The 21,176-nt window shown below is 44.8% G+C and overlaps 4 protein-coding genes across 9 annotated transcripts in view; 3 read left to right on the top strand and 1 right to left on the bottom strand.

Moving 5' to 3' along the window:
* vldlr (very low density lipoprotein receptor) overlaps positions 1 to 4,101 on the top strand; it is a 23,629-nt gene extending 19,528 nt beyond the window's left edge. Inside the window, exons 17-19 of one of the 2 annotated variants that reach the window (XM_017440489.3) lie at positions 1,958 to 2,035; positions 2,114 to 2,283; positions 3,351 to 4,101. In XM_017440489.3, the coding sequence (XP_017295978.1) occupies positions 1,958 to 2,035; positions 2,114 to 2,283; positions 3,351 to 3,386 (284 nt within the window). In that variant the 3' untranslated portion in view covers positions 3,387 to 4,101. Of the gene's footprint in view, positions 1 to 1,242; positions 1,414 to 1,957; positions 2,036 to 2,113; positions 2,284 to 3,350 lie in introns of those variants that run through there. The other variant, XM_025002620.2, reaches the window with a different exon arrangement.
* A 127-nt stretch (positions 4,102 to 4,228) lies between these two features.
* On the top strand, positions 4,229 to 10,735 carry kcnv2a (potassium channel, subfamily V, member 2a). Of its 4 annotated transcripts, XM_017440482.3 has the most exons (9): positions 4,229 to 5,714; positions 6,126 to 6,263; positions 6,832 to 7,010; positions 7,094 to 7,265; positions 8,712 to 8,903; positions 8,977 to 9,231; positions 9,303 to 9,419; positions 10,012 to 10,137; positions 10,209 to 10,735. In XM_017440482.3, the coding sequence occupies exons 1-9, from the start codon at positions 5,547 to 5,549 to the stop codon at positions 10,527 to 10,529; spliced, it is 1,668 nt and encodes a 555-aa protein (XP_017295971.1). In that variant the 5' UTR covers positions 4,229 to 5,546; the 3' UTR covers positions 10,530 to 10,735. The 4 variants fall into 4 exon arrangements, with proteins under 4 accessions (XP_017295971.1, XP_037835289.1, XP_037835288.1 ...); XM_037979361.1 differs by having other exon boundaries at positions 8,712 to 9,231; XM_037979360.1 differs by having other exon boundaries at positions 8,712 to 9,231; positions 10,012 to 10,735.
* A 109-nt stretch (positions 10,736 to 10,844) lies between these two features.
* pum3 (pumilio RNA-binding family member 3) lies at positions 10,845 to 16,962 on the bottom strand. Of its 2 annotated transcripts, XM_017440481.3 has the most exons (19): positions 16,831 to 16,962; positions 16,089 to 16,179; positions 15,850 to 16,017; positions 15,595 to 15,769; positions 15,309 to 15,384; positions 15,132 to 15,225; positions 14,985 to 15,051; positions 14,726 to 14,900; positions 14,099 to 14,202; positions 13,945 to 14,023; positions 13,772 to 13,870; positions 12,897 to 12,950; positions 12,736 to 12,816; positions 12,510 to 12,652; positions 12,202 to 12,424; positions 12,049 to 12,136; positions 11,876 to 11,966; positions 11,182 to 11,246; positions 10,845 to 11,101 (listed from the first exon to the last, which is right to left on the bottom strand). In XM_017440481.3, the coding sequence occupies exons 2-18, from the start codon at positions 16,153 to 16,155 to the stop codon at positions 11,186 to 11,188; spliced, it is 1,845 nt and encodes a 614-aa protein (XP_017295970.1). In that variant the 5' UTR covers positions 16,156 to 16,179; positions 16,831 to 16,962; the 3' UTR covers positions 10,845 to 11,101; positions 11,182 to 11,185. The 2 variants fall into 2 exon arrangements, with proteins under 2 accessions (XP_017295970.1, XP_017295969.1); XM_017440480.3 differs by lacking the exon at positions 11,182 to 11,246.
* Positions 16,963 to 17,322: 360 nt separating this feature from the next.
* The window catches only part of LOC108250549 (cilia- and flagella-associated protein 44), an 18,146-nt gene continuing 14,292 nt past the window's right edge, over positions 17,323 to 21,176 (top strand). Inside the window, exons 1-6 of the mRNA XM_037979528.1 lie at positions 17,323 to 17,650; positions 18,346 to 18,472; positions 18,585 to 18,747; positions 19,814 to 19,916; positions 19,988 to 20,204; positions 20,851 to 20,965. Of these exons, the coding sequence (XP_037835456.1) occupies positions 17,584 to 17,650; positions 18,346 to 18,472; positions 18,585 to 18,747; positions 19,814 to 19,916; positions 19,988 to 20,204; positions 20,851 to 20,965 (792 nt within the window). The 5' untranslated portion in view covers positions 17,323 to 17,583. The remainder of the gene's footprint in view (positions 17,651 to 18,345; positions 18,473 to 18,584; positions 18,748 to 19,813; positions 19,917 to 19,987; positions 20,205 to 20,850; positions 20,966 to 21,176) is intronic.

Genomic DNA, 21,176 nt, shown 5'->3' with positions numbered 1-21,176 from the left:
CCCCCCCCCCCCCAACCGAGTAAAAAGTCTGACTCGTTTTCAGAGTTAAGATCCTCGGCTGTTTCTACTTCCTGTCATGTAGCTTTTATGTTTTCCGGTTGTTAAATGGCCGCGCTTGCATCGTTATCGTTTGTTTGGAGTTAAATCCAGAGAAGAAGAAGCTGATCGTTCTGATGGAGGAACCGGAGTTTATGGACAGGTTAAAGGTTTACGGGAACTAAAGCTCGGGAGTTTAGGAAATATTCCAAACTGGGAAGGGTGAAGTTAAACACACCTTGACTCCAAACAGCCCTGTGACTACCGTTCACCCTTTAACCAGGCGGACTGAAGACAGATGTGATAATTATAACCTTCAACCTGCATGAATCACCATCCAGTCTTTGTTTTCAAAGCAAACTGGACATTTTAATAAATGCTGCAGGTGCTGCAGGACCACCGCAGCGTGGATCTGTGACCGGCTGGAGGACATGGACTGTCCCCAGGAGTCCAGCTCGTCTCCGCCTGAGGACATGTTGACCGGGTCGATGTCCCTCTGAGCAAATTATTCAGTTTTCTACGGCTGCCGTCCTTCGCAGCGCCTGGTGTTCATTTGGTTTGAGTCATTTCAGGGACTTTTATTGTGAAATTTTCTTCCTTTTTATTGAAACTGTAAATCCTGTTTTTGTTTGAAGCTTCAGGAAAGATTATTTCCTGCACAGATTATCGAGAAGCGCCGACGCTCGTTTGTGTTTCGGTTTGAGGAGTGGGTTTGTCATCTGAAGTGGATCTTATCTAAAGAAAAGACTTTTTTTAAAAGAGGCGAGACGTTTGATAGAACCGCTCATCAGCCGGACCAGAGTCCTGCCGGTCAGAACCGGAACGACCCGTCTCCTGGTTGGGTCTGGATCTGGGGGTTTGGGGAAGTTTTCCTCCTCTGTGAGCGTTTAACTCGTCCTCTGAAAGGTCTCCCGGTCTCCCCGGTCCCCCCCGGTCTCCCTGGTCAGACCCGTCAGCAGCAGACGATCAGACCTGTTAGTCCAGAACCTTGATCGGACAGATCTGGAGAATCTGGAGTCTGCAGAGTTTCCTCCTGTGTGAACATTTAACTCCGGACTCGTTCCTGTTTCCTGACAGATTTGTTGGATTTAAACGTCGTTGGTTCTGGTTTCGGCCTCGTTAGAAGCTCCGCCTCCTCCTGATGAAACCGACCTGCCGCTCTTCGCTCAAACTCCTCCCGACTTATTTATCCCGTTTTTTTCCCAGCTGCCTCGGCTGCAGAAGACAAACTGTGGAGCTCCGACCGCCTCTAATCCCGTTAAACTCGTGAAAACAACAAACGGGATATTTTATTTTTCCAGCTGCGTCTGAAGGAGCGAAGTTTCTGCTTCAGTCTGACAGTTTTTGTGTTGAAGCATTAAAATCTGTTTGATCTCAGCTTCGTGACGTCTCCTCCTTTAAATCTGCTTTCAGACTCAGAAACTGAACATCTCTGTCTGCGGGGAGGAAAAACTGGATTAATTAAAGGATTCAAAGCTGCTGATCATTTATTACTAACTTTGTTGCAATAAATGAAGCATATTTAGTGTTTTTAAACAAAAACTAAGATAAATCAGGTGTTTTGATGGCTTTGATAAAATAATTTAAAGTTGGGTCATTTTTTTCACATAGCAGCTCTTTAAAAGGCTCAAAGTTTAATTAATTAACCACAGATTACATTTAATTAAAAATTCAGTTTTTATTTTGACTTCAGATATTAATTTATCATCATGTCAGGAACTGTCGGCGCATTTCTGTGATTTAATTTTATTTTGAAGCCATAAAACCCTGAGGAGGCTTCAGATCCAGGAGTTCTGGTTGTTTCTGACCCGTTTGGCCAGAAATCGGACCTGAAGTCCGGCTCTGGAGCGCCGCCTGCTGGTGGAAGCAGATTGTTCTTCTAACGAACCAGTTTTTATTTTCTGACCCGTTTTTATTCCAGAGGCCAACGTCAGCACCTCCATCCAGGTGGACTCGGCGGCCCGAGGTTCTGCCGCCGCCTGGGCGGTTCTGCCCGTCCGTGAGTGAAACCTTTGAATCAGATTTAAGATGAGCGTTTGTGTCTCGGTCTGACGGCGCCGTGCGTCGCTCCGTTCAGTGCTGCTGGCGATGGCGGGCGCCGGAGGCTACCTGGTGTGGAGGAACTGGCAGCTGAGGAACCAGAAGAGCATGAACTTCGACAACCCCGTCTACCTGAAAACCACCGAAGAAGACCTGAACATCGACATCACCCGACACGGCGCCAACGTGGGACACACCTACCCCGCGGTGAGTGATGAGCCGCCGTCACCTCGGCGCCGTCGGATTAAACAGATTAACTTAAATCCTGACTGGAACCACAAGAAAATAAAATAAAATAAAAGTGAAACGTCTGAGCTGCCAGGAGTTAAATCAGAAATCTGGTTTATAAAAATGTCTCCAACTTGTAGGTTTTAAAGATAAAATAATTTAAATATTCGACTCCCTATTGCAACCGCAGCTTCCACTAAATGACCCTTTCAAAATAAAGTTTAGAACAGAAGGACGCTGAGCTCGCTGGGTTTTAAACTTTCCTTTTTAGGAGGTAAGAAAATTAAAGCCTGAGTGACGAAAACAACGATAAATCAGCTTCAGGTGTCGGCCTTCAAAATAAAATTAAATCATTCATATTTGAGTTAAAACAGCTGAGCTTTATTTTGATTTTAAGTTCTGTTGAACTTTATCATTTTTATTAATGAAGTTTTGGATATTTTACTCATTTGATTTGATTAAAACACCATAAAATAAAAGCTGTTGGTAAAAAAGATTTAATTAACGGATCTGAGGTTTTAAACTGAACTTTATTTGTTTATTTAAATGTAAACTCCTGGAGGAAACGGTTTAATGTTTAATGAATAATTGTTTTAAATGATTAATTTGGACCAAAATAAGTTTTTATTAATCGAGCAGAAAAATTAAAATCTGAACTTTTTATGAATCATTTCGATTCGTTGATCTGAGATTTTAGACGTTTTTGATTTTCTTTTAATGTCAAATAAACTGAATAACTGTCCCTCCTGTTCCTCTCCTCCTGTCCTTCTGTCCCCCTCTCCCTGTCCTCCCTCTGTCCTCCTCCTCTCCCCCATCTGTCCTTCTGTCCCCCTCTCCCTGTCCTCCTCCTGTCCCTGTCTTCCCTCTGTCCTGTCCCTCTGTCCCCCTCCTCCTGTCCCTCTGTCATCCCTCCTGTCCCTCTGTCCCCCTCCTCTCCTCCTGTCCCTCTGCCGTCCCTCCTGTCCTCCTCCCTCTGTCCCTCTGTCCTTCCTCCTCCCGTCCCTCTGTCCTCTGTCTGTCGTCCTCCCCCGTCCTCCTGTCTGCAGATCTCTATCGTGAGCACAGAGGATGATTTATCCTGATCGTCTCCGGATCTTTCCTGTTTTCCTCCTCGTGGACAGCCGCTGCTCTGCGGCGTCTCCTGGTTGTCCTCAGCAGCAGCCGTCCTTCGATCAGCCGCCTGCCTTCAGACGAGTCTTCTCTGCGGCGGAGCGGAAACTTTATTTATTCTGGGACAACAAGTCAAACTTATTTATTCTTTCTGAGCCTCACGTTTCTTTCTGTCCGTTTTTTTTGTTGTCTGGCCTCTTGAAGGTTCGATTGGGGACAAGTTCCTTCCATCTGTGGGACGTTTTTGTTCGTCCCCGTCCCCCGGGATCGAAGTTCTCAGGACCGACGAAGAGCCCGTGAATTCTTCCTCCAGCCTCAGATGTTGGCGTTTCTTCTCGCCTGCTCTCAGACGGTACTGATGCTGCGTCTGTCACTGCGGTTACGGCGTTTTTTGTAAACGGTGTAAATATCTCGTCCCGTCTCGTCCCTCGGAGACGCGACGCTGATCAGGACTCCTCGATGCACTTTGATCTGTTTTCTCCTGTAAATAAGATTGTATAAATGGGTTTCTCTTCGCTGCGGCCGCGACCTCAGGCTGCAGATGTTTCAGAAGGAAAACTCCGCGGAATTTGGTAAAAACTATTTTGTATGTTTGTGCCGTCGCTGTGAACTTTTTATAGCCCTGAACTGAAGATCTGCTGTCTGTGAAGAAACCGCCTTTTGAATTAAAACCTAAATCAGTGTTCAGATCCACAGTGTCCTCCACTTTGTCTCACAGCCATCAAAGAGTCATTATCTTTGAAAAAGATCAAATGAAAGATCAAAGAGTCACTTTTTACCTGTTTGAACCAAGATTTTCTGTTTCGATCGAAATGAAAAAGTTTTCTTGAGCTCTTTTACCTTAAAGCTTCACTTGGCAGTTAATTCAAGATGGCTGCCACCGCTAATCAGCCAAAAACTACTTCCTAAAGTTTCCATCGATTAAAGTTGAAAAGTTTAAATCGACCCGGTCCTGTTGGAGCTCTAAACCCGGTCCTGTTGGAGCTCTAAACCCGGTCCTGTTGGAGCTCTAAACCCGGTCCTGTTGGAGCTCTAAACCCGGTCCTGTTGAAGCTCTAAACCCGGTCCTATTAGGAGCTCTAAACCCGGTCCTGTTAGGAGTTCTACAGCTCAGTTTAAACGGGTTACAGATCAGAGGTTTTATATCTTTAACAGTTTTTATAAAATCTCAGGTTTAAATTTATTTTTTTAGAGATTTTAATTACAGAAAGTTGAACTGCTGACGTTAAACAGTAACTCTTTAAATATATTAAAGTTTGAACATCTTCAAACAAACTCTTTATTTAACTTGAAGCTCAGGATGTTGAGAAAATAAAACCTTCGTCTCATAATTTATGTATTTGTTGCACCGTTAATAAACTGCTGCTCTGATTTAAGTAAAATAATCAAACATTACTTCTTCGTTCAGACGGGTTAAAATAAGTAGGTTTATAAAATATAATTTCAGAGTTTGATGACATGATTGGACAGTTGTGGAGCTGCTGAGGCTCTGTTCATCCCTTCATTATCCTCCTTTAACAGCAGCTGGGATTAATCTGCGATCTGGGACAAAATGTCCAATTTGGCTTAAAGCTGCGAGACGCTGAAGTGTGTTTGTCTCTGCGGTCAGAGACACGGAGACAGAAAACATTAAAGCTGGAGATAAAGTTTAAATCAGTAAATCTTATTTATATTATTTATTAAAGTGTTTAAATGTTCACTAAGGTCTGATTCTTGTTGAATAAAAGCCAATAATCCAGATGAGTTTGTTTTAAAGAAGCTTAATTTAAACTTCAATCGATTGGTTCAGATCAGTTAGCCCCGCCCACCTCACATGAAGGGGCGGGGCTAACTGACACATAATAAACAAGTTTATTCCTGATGATTGAAACCAGATAAATGTTATATTTTAAATGAAACTCATCAGTTTCTCTCCTTTAATCCAGTCTCTCCGCTCAGCTGTTTTTATTTAATGTTTAAAGAATTTAAGGCGATTTAAGTCCAGGTGAGCAGATTTGTTATGAAGGGATGTGCTGAAGAGGATCATAGTATTTAAAACTTTAAGCACCCGCAGCTGGGCGGCGAGGATGAGGACGAGCTGGGACGTCCTCGGGACGCGTCTCCTTCCTGTCGGACGGCTCTGAGCGGCGGCCATGCTGACCCAGCTGCGAGCTCGGAGCAGGAGCCTGTTCTCCAGCTACAAACCCTGCAGCCGGATCCAGGAGGTCCGGGGGCCGAGCCGGGACCAGGACCAGGACCAGGACCTGGACCTGGACCTGGACCTGATCTGCACCTTCATCAAACCATGGAACTCCATGCAGGTCGGGCGCTTACTTCTCTGCAGCTTCCCTCTGCCGCATTCTGTTTTCTTTTATTAGAACCTAAAACCTGAGAAATCATCCAAACATTCATAAATATCTGAAAGTTTAATGATCTGAACTGCAGCTGTGATTTTTAATAAAAATATATAAAATTATAGTTTTAATCTTATTTTCTGCTTTTCTTTTTTTACAGAAAAAAACAGGAAAAAGTTCAGTTTGATTATTTATTTCTGTTAGTTTGAATCATTAAATGTGAAGATTTCAATAAATGAACTTTGTTACGGAAACCAAAAGATGCCAAAAACATTAAAAATCAAATCTAAAATCCTAAAACGGTAAAAAGATGCAGTTTGTTTTTCTTAAATCTGCTGCTTAGATCCCAACAAACTGTCTGTTTGTTTGTCTGGGAAGGACCTGAGCAGAGACATCTACGATCTTTACGCCGAGTACGAACGCGAGGAGGTGGAGGACCGGCTGCCGGTGTCTCCGTCCCGAGTTCTGCTGTCTCCGACCAAACATCTGACGCTCAACATCAACGTCGGAGGAACGGTGAAAACAACCGCCGTTACGCTTCTTCAGTCAGAGATTTAAAAATCTGCAGCTGGATGTTTGTGGATCGTCTACGGAATCACAGGAGGGACAAAAACTACAAAAAACTCAACTTTAAATGAAGCCGCAGGAGCAGAAAGAGGAAAAAGACGACAAATACTCTAATCTGATTGGTTAAATTAGCAGGGAAAGCTAAAAATGTTATTATTAATATGGAATATTCAAAAATAAAAACATGAGGACAAATAAAATATAAAGTAACCTTATTTCCATATTTAGCTATATTTAATGATTTAGTAATATTAAAAGTAGTAAACGTATAATTTACAATTCAATATGTAATTAGTTTAATTCTTAATACGAAACCTTTTTATTTTACATGTTTTTATGTTAAGTTTTTGTCTTTTAATTTTTGAATTTTTTGGCCCTCCTGTGGTTCCATAAAGCAGTCTTTTAACATTAAAATAAATGTTTGTTTTTAATTAAAGTCTTTTTTTCAGCTGGTAACTGAAGCTCAAAGCTGAGCTCCAATCAGGACAGTTTGTTTTTATTTTCTCGTCTCCTGCAGGTCTACTTCCTGCCCTACAGGTTGGCCGCCCGGTATCCGAAGACCCGGATCGGTCGGCTGGCCACCTACACGGACCACAACAAGAAGCTGGACCTGTGCGACGACTACGTGGTCCAAAACAACGAGTTCTTCTTCGACCGGGACCCGAAGATCTTCCACAACATCTTCAACTTCTACAGGTGAGCTCGGCCCAAAGACGCAGCCGGGTCCAGCGGGTCAGCGGGTCCCCGGGGCTGAGCCGTGTCTCTGTTCCGTCCAACAGAACCGGCGTGCTGTCCATTAAAGACGAGCTGTGTCCTCACAACTTCCTGGAGGAGATCCACTACTGGGGGGTCCGGATCAAGTACACCCAGCGCTGCTGCCGCATCTCCTTCGAGGAGCGTCAGGACGAGCTGAACGAGCAGCTGAAGGTGCAGAAGGAGCTGCTGGCTGAGGTCGGTCCGGTTCTCCCAGGTTCTCCCAGGTTCTCCTCATTGCTGCTGTTAGAGAAGAAACTAGAAGCAGGTTGGACTCCGGTTCTGTCAGTAATCTCTGACCTACATACGGAACCACGCCGTCGTCTTGACAGATGTTTCCATCGGCTTGTTTTAGAACAGCTGCAGCGGCTCTTATCCTAATAATCCTGTTTCCAGCCCTGATCGGACCCACAACCATTCCTGAGTAAATAAACACAACAACGAAGCTCCTCCCGGATTTTAGGAGGAATAAATAGTTACAGAATTCATAAATTTCAGAAATATTTTACAGTAAAAGTTTAAATCTGACAGAAATGAGCTGAAGCTCCCATGTCCAGCCAGCAGGGGGCGATAACTTTAAAATATCAACAAATCAAACAGAACTCATCTGTTCCATTAAATTATTTAACATTTAGTCTCATTTTAATCTACAAGTCAAAATTAAAATAAATTAATGTTTTGACAAACATAAAAAAAACAAAATTAAATTAATAAAAATGTTAGTTTAGTTCTGGTTTCCATCACGTTAATAACAGCAGCAGGTAAACATTAACAAATGTCTGTTAGCGAACAATAAACAACAAGACGGAGAAAAATCAGATTTGGAGACATTTATGGAAAATTTGAGTCTTTTTTTAATTAAAACTGTTCAGAAACTAAGATCCAAACGCAGCACAGAGAGTTTGTTTCAGAGATTAAAAAGATTTTAAAGCTCAGCGTTTCTGTCGGCCCCTCCCCCACCTGCTGTCCAGGAAAGGCGGGAGTTACTATAGCAACCAGTGACTCAGCAGTTCTTTGCTTTATGGAGTTTTTAGTTTGGGTTTCAGGACGTCATGACTCGTTTAAGGTTCTTAATAAACGTGTGTTGTTCCCCGTGTTCCTGTTCTCCGTGTTCTCCATGTTCCTGTGTTCCCATGTTCTCCGTGTTCCTGTTCTCCATGTTCTATGTTCCTGTGTTCTTCATGTTCTCCGTGTTCTCTGTGTTCCCATGTTCTCCGTGTTCCTGTTCTCCATGTTCTATGTTCCTGTGTTCTTCATGTTCTCCGTGTTCTCTGTGTTCCCATGTTCTCCGTGTTCCTGTTCTCCATGTTCTATGTTCCTGTGTTCTTCATGTTCTCCGTGTTCTCTGTGTTCCCATGTTCTCCGTGTTCCTGTTCTCCATGTTCTATGTTCCTGTGTTCTTCATGTTCTCTGTGTTCTCCATATTCCTGTGTTCCTGTTCTCCATGTTCTGTGTTCCTGTGTTCTTCATGTTCTCCGTGTTCTCTGTGTTCCCATGTTCCTCATGTTCTCCACGTTCCCCGTGTTCCTGTTCTCCGTGTTCCTGTGTTCTTCATGTTCTCCGTGTTCTTTGTTCTCCGTGTTCTCCATGTTCCTGTGTTCTCCATGTTGTGTGTTCCTGTTCTCCGTGTTCCCCGGGCTCCAGCTGGAGCTGGAGGAGAACGAGGCGGTCTTTGACCACATGTCCTTGGGTCCGACCCGGAGAAGAATCTGGAACCTGATGGAGAAGCCGTTCACCTCCATCACCGCCAAGCTGATGGCGGTGGCGTCCTCCATGTTTGTGCTGGTGTCGCTGGTCGCCATGACGCTGAACACCGTGGAGGAGATGCAGTACAAGGTGCGTCTGTCTCCGCGTCCCGCCGCCGTGTGGCCTTCAGGTCCTCGGAGACGCTCTGACCCTTCTGTTGCAGACGGCGTCCGGGCAGCCGAGCGGCAGGTTCTACGGCGAGAACGTGGAGACGTTCTGCATCGCCTTCTTCACGGCGGAGTACCTGCTGCGCCTGGTCTCCACCCCCGACCTGAAGTGCTTCGGGCGGAGCGTCCTGAACACCGTGGACCTGATCGCCATCCTGCCCCACTACCTGCAGATGGTCCTGGAGCGCTTCGACGACCAGGACGTCCACCGGCACTCTGGGGACATCGAGACGGTGGCGCGAGTCGGAAAGGTACCGGCGGGACACCCAGAGTCCACCTGGGCTCGGTTCGGTCTCAGCTGGGTTCTGTTTGTTCTGTGCAGGTCGGGCAGGTTCTAAGGATCATGCGTCTGATGAGGATCTTCAGGATTCTGAAGCTGGCTCGCCACTCGACGGGCCTGAGAGCCTTCGGCTTCACCCTGAGGCAGTGCTACCAGCAGGTCAGAACCAGGAGTCAGTCCAGGGGGGTCCAGTCCTGGTCCTGGTCCTCAGGGCCTCCATCCTGCAGGTTTTCCTTGTTCCTCTGCTCCAACACACCTGATCTGAATCGATGGGTGATTAACAGGCTTCTGCAGAACATGAAGAGGTGATTTAACCGTGAAGCAGGTGTGTTGGAGCAGAGGAACAGGTAAAACCTGAAGGATGGAGGCCCTGAGGACCAGGACCAGGACCAGGGTTGGAGACCCCTGCTTCAGGCGATATGAACCCAGGAGGTTTCATGTTTTCGTTCATGTTCCAGTTTGTCCAACGTTGAGACGATGAGGTGTCCAACAGGACTGTAGGCGGGCCGGTCCAGAACCTCGGCCTTTAGAACGTGGTTTTACACGGTCAGAACCGGACCGTTAAAGGTCACAGAACCGAGTCCGGGCGATTGAACGTTTGGACCTGGTAACGTTCATCCATCTGTCCCAGAACCTGGCCTTTGGAGTTGCTGTCCTCTTGGTCCATTTCCTCCAACAGATCCAGAACTCGTCTTTGTAACGGGTCGTAATCTGAAACCTGGAATATTCTGGGTTCATCTGGTCTCTGCAGGTGGGCTGTCTGCTGCTCTTCATCGCGATGGGCATCTTCATGTTTTCAGCCATGGTCTACAGCGTGGAGCACGACGTGCACAACACCAACTTCACCTCCATGCCCCACGCCTGGTGGTGGGCCGCGGTGAGTTCCCAGACGCCCCCTTCCAGGCCCGCGTGTCCGCCGAGCTCGCTGTGACCCTTCCTGTTCCTCAGGTGAGCATTTCCACCGTGGGGTACGGCGACATGCTGCCCGAGACCAACCTGGGCCGCATCTTCGCCTTCGCCTGCATCTCCTTCGGTGTCATCCTCAACGGCATGCCCATCTCCATCCTCTACAACAAGTTCTCCGACTACTACGCCAAGCTCAAGTCCCACGAGTACGCCATGGTGAGCAGGGCGCGCGGGAAGGTGCGCTTCATCAAGAGGGCCGCCAAGAAGTTCGCAGATTACTGCGACGACGCCGTCCAGCCCGAGGACGAGGACCGCTTCGTGGTCTTCAGCCGGAGACCCAAATCTGAGCTTCCGGGGTTTTAAAGGGACATTTCAGAGCAGATGGAGAGGGACACGTCTCAAAGTGGACAGCTGAAGGACGTCCTCCTGCGTTCAGCTGAACTCGACTCCATCGGATAGAAGTTAAATTATTTTTGGTCACTGTGTATTTAAAGTTATATCTGATTCACTCTATAACAACTAATTTACCTAAACATGAATAAGATTGAAAATAAACCAACATAACTGATCATTTCTGTCTGAAACCTCATTTTACCACCAAATATCCTTTAAACACAAAAGTCTAAATGTTTTTATATAAACATAAAGCAGCACTTTAAAATAAACTAAAAACATTACTTTAGTCGTCACATTATTGGTTTATTCTTTAGTGAAACAGTTTTAATTACAAGATACAAAAGAAAAACCAGCAGATTCTGGTTCAATAAAACTTTAAACAGTTCGTCCGAATCCAAAGGAAATAAATCTACTTGTTCAGGTTTTCCAGCAGGATTTCCACCCCCTTGTTGTTCTTGATGTTGTTGAGCTGCGCCGTCATGGCCGCCAGCGCCTCCTTCACCTCCGCCGCCACCGACTTCTCACAGCTGTTCAGGAGGCTGCGCAGGAAACAGAAATCCAGATGAAACTGCTGCTCAGAAACGTTCACCGAGGGGGAAAAAAGGAGGGAAAAAGCTACCGAGTCACTGGTTGCCATGGCGATTCCCACCGTTTCTTAGAGGGGGGATGGGCCACAAACTGAGGCTGAAACCCAAAAAGATGGAATTAAAGTTCTTAAACTGTCTGATTTCTAGTTTTTCTGCCGCAGAGAGACGCTGGCTGAGGAGGACATTTTAGTTTACCAATCAAACATGTTTAACCGTTTAAATTCAAACATTTTTTAGAATATTTCACGTCTAAGTTAGTAAATTCAAAACCAGACCAGGTTTTTATCATTTCTGGAGAAAATTCTTCCTGTTTTTGTGAGTTTTGTCCGCCGTGTGACGTGACTCCAGACTGAGCTGCAGGTTTGATTTAAACCTGGAGGCGTAAAAAACAAACTGAACAGAAAATTAAAAACTGCACTAAAACCTGCTGAGGTTCCTCTCAGGTTTCTACAAACTTTGGAAACATCTTATGATGTAGAACTACAGGAAGGACTGAACCCAAAATCCTCCTGAAGAAGAAAAGAGTTTAATGAACAGGAATTTAAAGTTTTCTTTTTTTAATAAATGGCAACTGGACCTATTTTCTTGTTTGTCATCTGAGAGGTTCTTAAAGACCCCCTCCCTCCTGACTGTCCCTGTTGGAGGAGGATGTTTCTGCGGACGCTCAGAATAAAGTTTATCTTCAGTTAAATCGGCAGATTTAGTTTTTCAGGAATCTCCACCGACCTGCAGAGCACCATGGCTCCTCTGTTGACGTTCACCCAGCTCTTCATCTTCTCTGTTCCAACCGTGTCCACCAGAATCCTGCCGAAGCGCTCTGTGGACGGACCCGGAGACCAACCCGTCAACAAGGAGACGAGCGGTGGACAGCTGTCTTCACGTGGACGCTGAGATCTTACCTTCCCTGCCGGCCTCGGCCAACAGGACGTCCTGCTCGATGAGCCACTTCAGGACCAGATGTCCCGCTGGATGCTCGGCCATGTGGAGCTGTGGCAGAAACCTCAGTTTGACTCCGCCCACCGGCCAACATCCCATAATGACAAGTAACTCACCTGTCCTTTGAAGCCTCCCGGCACCAACTCCTGATTGGCCAGCTGAGCCACGGCCGTCATGGCGGGCCGCAGGTCCCCGCAGGCGGACGCCAGGATGTCACTGATGGTGACGCTGGTGGCCTTGTCCATCGCCATGGCGGCGGCGTTGTCGGCGAGGTAGTCGAGCAGCGCTGGGGAGACGGCCTCCAGCAGCTCCTTCCTGCGCGTCGCTGCGTCTTTTTTACTGCCGAGAGGCGAGAATCCAAAGGTTAACGTGTGCCGGTTCTCCTGCAGGGACCGGAGGACCTGAACCCGGACCCAGACGGTACCTCTGAGGGTTTCCGTCGCCCTGCTCCAACACCTTGATGATCTCGGGCAGCAGGTGAGCCGGGTCTCTGGGGCTCAGCAGGTACAGGAGAACCTTCTTGCCGTATTTATTCCCGAGGACTTCTTTCAGGGACGACAGGATCTCCTGGACGGGGTGAGACGAGGTCAGGGTTTTAACCAGCCGGGATCATCTTTGTCCCGTTTTAAAGTCCTGAACTGTCCACTTACAGAGAGGACAGCTTGTCTGACCAGCTTGGTGTCGTCCACGCAGTCGAATATCGCCAGAAGAACCAGGTGACTGAACTCCCCCTGAGACAAACAAACAGCTGGTGAGTCCAACAGCGTCCCCGCGGCTCGGGGTGACGGACGGGTCGGAGACGTGAACTCACTGTGGCGAACTTCACCATGTACGTCTTCATGGTCTTTATGATGACTTTTCTGTCCTGAAACACAGAAATCAACTTACTTCCTGCTGTGAGAAACTCTTTAAGCTCATGTTTCAGATTTAAAGGCTCAGCTGTTCAAACATGAGTGAACTTTGAACTCTGAGTCGGGACCTGAACTGAACTGAGATCGGCTCATTCTGCAGACACTGAACTACATTCTTTACTGAAGCGAACACTTCCTGTAGTCTGATACTTTTAACAAGTCTTTATTTTTATTTAATTTAGGAAAGTTTCATCTCAGGAGTCTGATCAATGAACGTGAAGCAGTTCATTTGACGAATGAACGAACGGAACGGCTCATTCTGGAGACGTTAAATGATTCTTTTCTCGAGTGAACGGCTGCCGTATTTAAAGAAACTTTATTTTATTTTGTTGCTTCATGCAGAAAAAGGCTTTAAGGCTTGAGCAGATCTGAAACATTACTTCCTGTCGGTTTTAGTTTGAAATTTCGATACAGTGAACTTTAAACGTAAACTAGTTCAGTTTTAATTTGAACTTTGAGTCATTCTTTTATTTGAGGAACTTGAACTGAGCGCGGCTCATTCTGGAGACACTGAACTACATTCTTTTTTTCTGGCTGCCGTCATGTTACGTTTTCTTTTAAATTTACGACTTTGTGCAGAAAAGAATCAAATTTATCTTGTGAATCTGACAAATGAACGGTTCACCTGTAACACGATGCAATGACTGAACTCTGCAGCTTCTCTAAAAAATAACATTTCTAAATAAACGTAAACATTTCATTTAATTAAAGTCGTTCTTTAGAAACGTTTGACTCCCGGGCTGCAGAGTTCTGTGGATGGGAATGTCGGGACAACCTTGGCCGTGCCGTGCCACAGGCAGTTCATCGCCACCCGGGCGCCGTCGTGCGTGTGAGCCATGTAGACGACCGCCTCCCTGATGGACTCGATCATCTCCTGCAGAGACGGGGAGCAGAGTGAGTCCGGCGCTGAGCTGCACGGCAGCTTCTAACGGCATGACGGAAACTCACGGATCGCTGTTTGCTCGGAGAAAACAGGAAGAAATCCAGGAAGACTTTGTGGACCAGAGAGTGTTTGATCACCTGCTCCCTGAGACACAACGGGGACAAAGGGTCACGTTGGACACCGTCAGGAGGACAAATAAAATCCTTCCAGCAGACTCACTTCTGGGCCATCGGGGTGAGAATCTGCTTCATCTCGTCCACGATGTTGTCCAGTTTGTCCGGATTCGTCTTCACGACCTTCTCGATGGTGTTTCGCTCCGAAGACTGAAGGACAAACAGATTATCGTCTCAAACAGAAACGGATAAAAGACAACCATCAGCTTTTATTCTGTGTCCTTTGATGTTGAACACTTTACGGCCTGAAAGAAAACTTTAAATTTATTTCACAACATTTTCAGCTGAAACAGTCAGACTTTTAATTATTAGATTGTTTTGAATATGAAGTTTACGAGGTGTACCTGAAGGCAACACGAAGTTTACAGAGTCAAATGTGTTGGATGACTCTCAGCTACTACCAGACCTAATCTGAGCTCCGGATCTGTAAAACTGACTGGATTAGAGCCATTTTTATGTTAAAGCTCAGTTGGCTGTGGCGGCCATCTTGAACTGGGTTGGCTCTTGAAGTTAAATCAGTTGCAGATTATCCAATATTTACGTCCCAGATGTTTTATTATAATCTGTCCAGTGGTTCATGAGATATTTTGCTAACAGACATGGGGAATATTAAAATAAGGCGTCAGATTTTATTAAAGAGGGTAAAAACGCCGGCGCTGCGGCGGCTCCTCACCCTGCAGACGAAGTACGTGTTCCCGTACAGCTCGTCCGTCAGCATCAGCCTCTGGGCCAGCACCGCCTTGTCATTGTAGGCGAACTCGATGATGGCCGACGCCGCCGAGTGGCGAAGCATCTGCCGGACGTGACCTTTAAACGACTGGATGACCGCTGCCGCCAGCTCCTTGTTCCTGTCAGGGAGGAGCAAACACGAACGTGAGGCTTTGGGCGTGACTCCGCCCCCCTCAGAACCAACCGGGTCGGGTCCAACTCACCCGTACATGAGCAGCTTCTTCACCACGTGCCGGCCGTACTGAGACTTACACAGAGCCAGGACGCCGTCTGCGGGCGAAACCAACGCTACAGGTGACCCGCCCCGCCAAACAAACAGGAAGTCACGCTTTAAAGACACGCCCCCTCACCTTTCAGCTCCTCGAACACTTCCTGTCTCTGCTGGTGGCTGCCGAACTGAATGAAACACTGCAGAACCCGGACCGAGTCGTGCGCGAACGCCATCTGCGGGCGGGAGAGCCAATCGGATCGTTACCACCGCGGGTTTCTGAGGGAATCAAACATTTTAAACGTAAACAAGAAGCCACCTGCTGGATTTTCCCGCGGATCAGATCGTGGAGCTCCTTCATCAGTTTCTTCTTCTGCTCTTCGTCACATTTCTTCCTGTTGGACGAAGGAGGACAGAACATGTCCTTCAATCAATGATCTAAAGATGTTTTCAGGTTAAAGAAATGAATTCGAGTTGAGACATTTTTAAAACATGGTTCTTGTTTTCGTCTTCGGCTGTTTTTCCTTCCAGTTTCAGGCGCCGCAGCCGAACCTTCAGGCGGTCACAGTTTTGTCCTCGGAGGGAATCGGAGACGAGCGTCTCACCTCCTCAGCTCTCCCCACACTTGTTTGGAGCGACAGATGATGTCGAACATGTCCTTCCTCTCCGCCTGCTGTCGGTTCTTCTTCAGCTCCTTCTTCTTCTGCTGTCGGTTCTTCTTCAGCTCCTCCTTCGTCGGTCTCTTCTCGGCTTTAAACCTCCTCTTCTTCGTCTCCGGACCTGATCACAGAAGCAAACAGGAAGCTGCTGAAACGCCGTCATCTGACAGGAAAATGAACCACGAGCCGACGTTTTCTCACCTCCGTCTTCTTCTGACAGTTTTCTCTTCCCGCCTTTGGAAAAACCTGATTTGTGTTCCTTCCCGCCTCCATCTCGAGCCTTTCCGGGTCTCCTCTTCTCGGTGGTTTTGTACGGCTTGAAGGGTTTTTTCCCGCCTGGTTTTCCTCCAAGTTTGGTTCCGATGGAGTCTGGAAGGAGCGCGACAAGTCAGATATTAAACGGTTAAATCAGATTCCGAGTGTGACGCTGGTCGGCTCACCTTTGCCTTTCTGGGTCAGCTTCTTCCCACCTTTAGGAGAGAAAGGTTTCTTTGGTTTGGCGTCCATCTTGATGTGGGATTCAGAGAGATGCTGGGAGGAAAACCACACAAAAACGCTAAAAATCTCAGGTTTTAGATCAAAATCAAACATTTACAGGTTTGCTTTGTGTGGATGAGCAGTGAGTTTATTAAACAATAAAGTTTAAATGTTTCCCACGTCATTTGTAAAAAACTTAAACAAATCTATCACAATTATGAAAAATGCAGCGATTATTCCATATTACAAACAATATTTTATTTAACAGATAGTTTATCCTGCATTTTAAACATGCAACCCCTTTCCCTCTTCCTAAAATCCAGGACTTTATGTACATAAAAAAGTAAAATCAAGAAGAAAACACGGTTCTTATTGTCTGCATTGAGTAAAAGTCAAAACAAATGTTGGAATAAATGTTTTTTTACATTTCTAAAACATCCCAACTTCATCAAACGTGCTTCCATAATAAAATCACGAAAAGCTAAGCTCTTAATTTAGTGATTAATCCTAAAAATAGTCAAATTTTACTCTTAAAATACAAAAATCTACTCCGTGAAAATCAACCCTTCGAGTAAAACCTTTTCTGTAAATAAATCGGTTTATTTTTTACTCGTTTCTCTAACAAACGCGATTACTTTTAATATTTTGTTGCTTATTACACTGTAAAATAACGAAATAAGGAGCATTTTGACAGTAATAACTCACATTTCAGCCGAACAACCACACGTGTTGTTTCCTCCGTCTGCAGGACGCTTTACGGCACCGAGCCGTAAATCAACCTTCGGTGTCGCAAAACTTATTTTGCGGCGATGACAATGAAGTAGAAAAAAAAGTTATTTTTTCACCATTTCGTGTTCCTCACATTGTTAAATGTTCCTAAAACTGTAAAGAAAATATTACATTAGGTAAATAATTACTCTGCTGCTTCTGTTGGTCTCAAAAAAGTGGCCATATTTGTTTAACGCTGACATTTAAAGAGACGGACTTCGTTGCCATGGTTACAGGAAGAATAAAAATTATACCAAAATAACGCTTAGTTGCCCTTTACACGTCAACTCAAATTTATCCTGATCTATTTATTTTTTATTCGCTTTTTCTTCACATTTATTGCCCACATTGAGTCCTAGAAGAAACAAAACAAGCTAATCTAAACAAAAAACTACTATACCCAGAATGCTTTGCATTACGTTGCGTTGCCTCGTTGCCAGGCAACAGGCTAACAGACCCGGAGAGCTACTCAGTCAAATGTTCGGTTAAATGTCGGTTATATGGAGAAAAACCGTAACGGTTTAGAAACTGTAATTTACGAAACTGATTTCAAACAGTTATTTATATGATTACATTCATTGCAATTCGTAGTTTAACAAAAATTGGCCAAAACTGAAAATCTTTTTTTCTTCTTTTTTTCTTTATTAATAGTTTATTTTCATAAAAAAGTCTAATTTGCGGCTGGTGAAAATGGCGGATGAAGGCAACGGAAGTAATTCTGCTGGAGAACAAACAGCTTCAGAGGAAAACACCGAAGGTAACAGACTTTATTTAACCCAGAATCAAATGTTCTTGTTTTTCACTTTTAATCGAAATTGTTACTTTAAAACTAATATTTAAACTTAAACTAGTTACGGCGCTAGCTGCTTGCTAGCTGATGCTAACGCCTGCTAACTAACGCGGAAACTAGCCTTCAGCAGTTTTTAACTAAATAAAACAAACTTCCAACTATTAAAGAATAATGAAAGGTTTATGGACCAGATTTCCAACTAACTGAAAATAATATAAAAAATAAAATAATTATTTTTTTTCTTAATGCCCATTTAATTTGACCTAAAACATTAAAATAGTTTTATTCTTGCACTCTTCAATTAAACATTAATTTTATGTAAATTAGTGATTTTAATGACTTAAGGCGATAGTGTAAATGTCTGTGTTTGTTTGTTAGCAAAATATCTAACGAACTAGTTCATGGATTTTAATGAAACAATTGGAAAGTAATCACTGGATGGACACCTACAAATGATTTCTTGAGGAGTCAAGATTAAATGGCCGCCACAGCAAAGACAGAAAGTTTATATATTGTTTATATAGTGTATATATTGAGCTGAAGTTTGGTGTGGTAGTAGCTGAGAGTCATCCCCATGAGATCTTTGATCTCTGGCGTCAGGGCAGCGGGTGATATGCATTCCTTCGAGGGTTCCTGTTCAAACGTTTTCTGTCTTCTGACAGGAAGTAACAGCGGAGGAGAACCGAAGAAGGAACTTCCTGCTGACATGTTCTACGATTACGAGGAGCTTCGGTCCAGACCCTTCATCACGCCCGGGTCTGGGATCCCGGAGGACTTCCTGCGCCTCTCGTATCTTTTCCTGGGAATAAAAACCACTGAGCTCCTTTTCATCGAAGACAGACGTCTGTGTTTCTCTTTGTCTGAGCTGTTCTGTTTCTGACCCTCAACCGTTCGTCTTCAGTCACTCGTTCGGTTACGACAGCCGGCGGCGGGCGAACCTGAAGCTGCTGGACGAGCAGACGCTCGTCTTCATCGCAGGAAACTTCCTCGTCCTGCTGGACGTCTCCACCGAGGAGCGGAGATACCTGCGCTCCTGCAGCGGCGGAGGGATCGGAGCCATCGCAGTAAGAAAACCGCCGTGTTGGGAGGAGCTAAACTAACGGCGTCTTCTGAAAGCACAGCAGAACACCAGCTAAAAGCTAAAGGAGTCAAAGGCTAACGAAAAGCTGAAAAAAGTAAAAGGCTAGCTAAGAGTATGGAGAAGCCAGCATGATGCTAAAAGCTAAGGATAGCAAAAGGCCAGTTAAAGCTAAAGGTAGCACAAAGCTAGCTAAAAGCTAAAACGAGCAAAAGGCTAACTAAATCCTGAAAAAGGCAAAAGGCTAGCTAAAAGTATTGGGAAGCTAGCTAGATGCTGAAAGCTAAAGGTTGCAAAAGGCTAATTAAAGGTATAGAGAAGGTAACTAGGTACTAAAATTAGCCAAAATGCTAGCTAAAGGCTAGAGTAGCAGATGGCTAACTAAAACCTGAAAAAAGCAAAAGGCTAGCTAAACGTATCGAGAAGCTAGCTAGAAAGCTAAAGGTAGCAAAATTCTACCTGAAAATAGGAAAAAAGCTAGTTACAGCTAAAAGGAGCAAAACACTAGCTAAAAGCTAAAACAACAAAGAGCTAGTTAAAGGTATCAAGAAGGTAGCTAGATGCTAAAAGCTAAAACAAGGCTCCCTAAAAATAGCAAAAAGCCAGTGAAATTATATAGTAGCTAAAAGCTAAAGGTAGCCATCAGAAGCAGCAGCTGAAACAGAACAAAGTTTCTGAAGGAACTGAAAAGATCTTCACGGTTTTTTATGAAGAAAATGTTTAAAAATAAAGTTGAATATTTAAAAAAATTCTGAAAATTAGATAAAACAGAAGTTCCAGCTGCCATCAGCTAAATCAGCCGAAGGTTTTGATAAATAAATAGCTAGAATAAAGAGAATAAATGCTGACTCAGTGTTTAAACTGTAACAGAAACAGGGATGCTTATCGCCCAGAGTTTTAGATCACTCTCAGCTACTACCACTCCAGGTTTTAGCTCAGCAGCTGTTACATTATCGCCCTTTAAAAAGGACTCCAGTTTGAAACATTCAAGAAGACAGAATGTTTTATTTTTAGGTTTCAGACTTGAGTTTTCTGTGTTTCTGTGTCCGAAGGTTCATCCCAGCAGAGATTATTTCGTTGTGGCAGAAAAAGGAAACAAACCCGACGTCATCGTTTACGAATATCCTTCACTGAAGCCGTACCGTGTCCTCAGAGGTAAACCTTCGCCGAGCTCTCTCCGCACGATTCCGGTTCCGGTTCTCACGCCGCCGCCCGTCCGCCTGCAGGAGGAGCGGAGCGCGAGTTCAGCTTCCTGGACTTCAACCGGGCCGGGAGCCTGTTGGCCAGCGTCGCCGGGGAGCCCGACTTCCTGCTGACCCTGTGGACCTGGAGCCAGGAGGAGGTGACCCTGAGCTGCAAGACCGTCTCCCAGGAGGTCTACAGGATCAGCTTCTCCCCCTACGACCCCGAACTCATGACCTCCTCCGGCGCCGGGCACATCAGGTGAACAGAACCGGGTCAGAACCGGAGCGGGCTCGGCCCGGCTGAGGAAATATTCTTTTATTACATTTAGCTTTAAAGTCTGAGTGAAGTCAGGTTTGATTAAAATAAAAACATATATCACAAGAAAACTTTCAAAATAAAATGTTTTTTTTATAAAATTAGATCCAGTTGATAAAAATAAATAAAACATGTTTGATTTTTTTTTTTATTTTAATCTTTAATAAATCATTTAATTTGTTTAAATTAACTTGCTTTAGCAGAAAAAGCAAGAAATAAAATATAAATATTTAAATAAACAAATTAAAATGCTTTTAAGATAAAGCATAAGATAAGATAGGAAAATCAACAAATTAACATTTAATGATTTATTTTCTCTTCAGTAATCAGGGAGTAAATCTGTTTCTAACTAAAGAAAAGACAAAAAGAGGAGCTTTCTGAACTAAAAACAAACTCCTATAAAAGTAATTTATTCTTAAATAATTAGTTTTTTACACATTTGGACGACAGCTTCATTAAATGATAAAAACACGTTTTGTTTCCAGAACTGCACAAAACTGAAGCAACGTTACAGAAAAATGTTTGTTTCAGACATTAGTTTCTGCTTCGATGTTCTGCTGAGTTAAAATCACGCCGTCCTCTTCGGCAGGTTCTGGAAAATGGCGGCAACGCTCACGGGGCTCAAACTGCGAGGCGCCGTGGGACTCTTCGGGAAAACCGCAGCAACTGATATCGACGGCTTCGTGGAGCTTCCTGACGGGAAGGTTCGACGTTTGAAAGTCAGGAAGGATTCAGAAAAGTCTGGACCCAGATCCAGACCGGTTCTTATCTGGACCCAGACCGGTTCTTATCTGGACCCAGACCGGTTCTTATCTGGACCCGGATCAGTTCTTATCTGGACCCGGATCGGTTCTTATCTGGACCCAGATCGGTTCTTATCTGGACCAGACTGGATCGTATCTGGACCCAGACCGG

This window comes from Kryptolebias marmoratus, linkage group LG14, assembly GCF_001649575.2.
Source record: "Kryptolebias marmoratus isolate JLee-2015 linkage group LG14, ASM164957v2, whole genome shotgun sequence".
In the NCBI taxonomy this organism is placed as follows: Eukaryota; Metazoa; Chordata; class Actinopteri; order Cyprinodontiformes; family Rivulidae; genus Kryptolebias; species Kryptolebias marmoratus.
The sequence above is the reverse complement of the archived record's forward strand: the minus strand, read 5'-3'. Positions and strand labels throughout refer to the sequence as shown.

Excerpts from the sequence above, each read along its gene's own strand:
- kcnv2a (XM_037979360.1), top strand. The coding sequence starts at position 5,547 with ATGCTGACCCAGCTGCGAGCTCGGAGCAGGAGCCTGTTCTCCAGCTAC. Across the intron at positions 5,715-6,125 it reads AACCATGGAACTCCATGCAG|GACCTGAGCAGAGACATCTA; the intron begins GTCGGGCGCTTA and ends TTGTCTGGGAAG. Across the intron at positions 7,011-7,093 it reads AACATCTTCAACTTCTACAG|AACCGGCGTGCTGTCCATTA; the intron begins GTGAGCTCGGCC and ends TCCGTCCAACAG.
- pum3 (XM_017440480.3), bottom strand. The coding sequence starts at position 16,155 with ATGGACGCCAAACCAAAGAAACCTTTCTCTCCTAAAGGTGGGAAGAAG. Across the intron at positions 12,817-12,896 it reads ACATGGTGAAGTTCGCCACA|GGGGAGTTCAGTCACCTGGT; the intron begins GTGAGTTCACGT and ends TGTTTGTCTCAG. Across the intron at positions 11,102-11,875 it reads GGAGCCATGGTGCTCTGCAG|CCTCCTGAACAGCTGTGAGA; the intron begins GTCGGTGGAGAT and ends TTTCCTGCGCAG.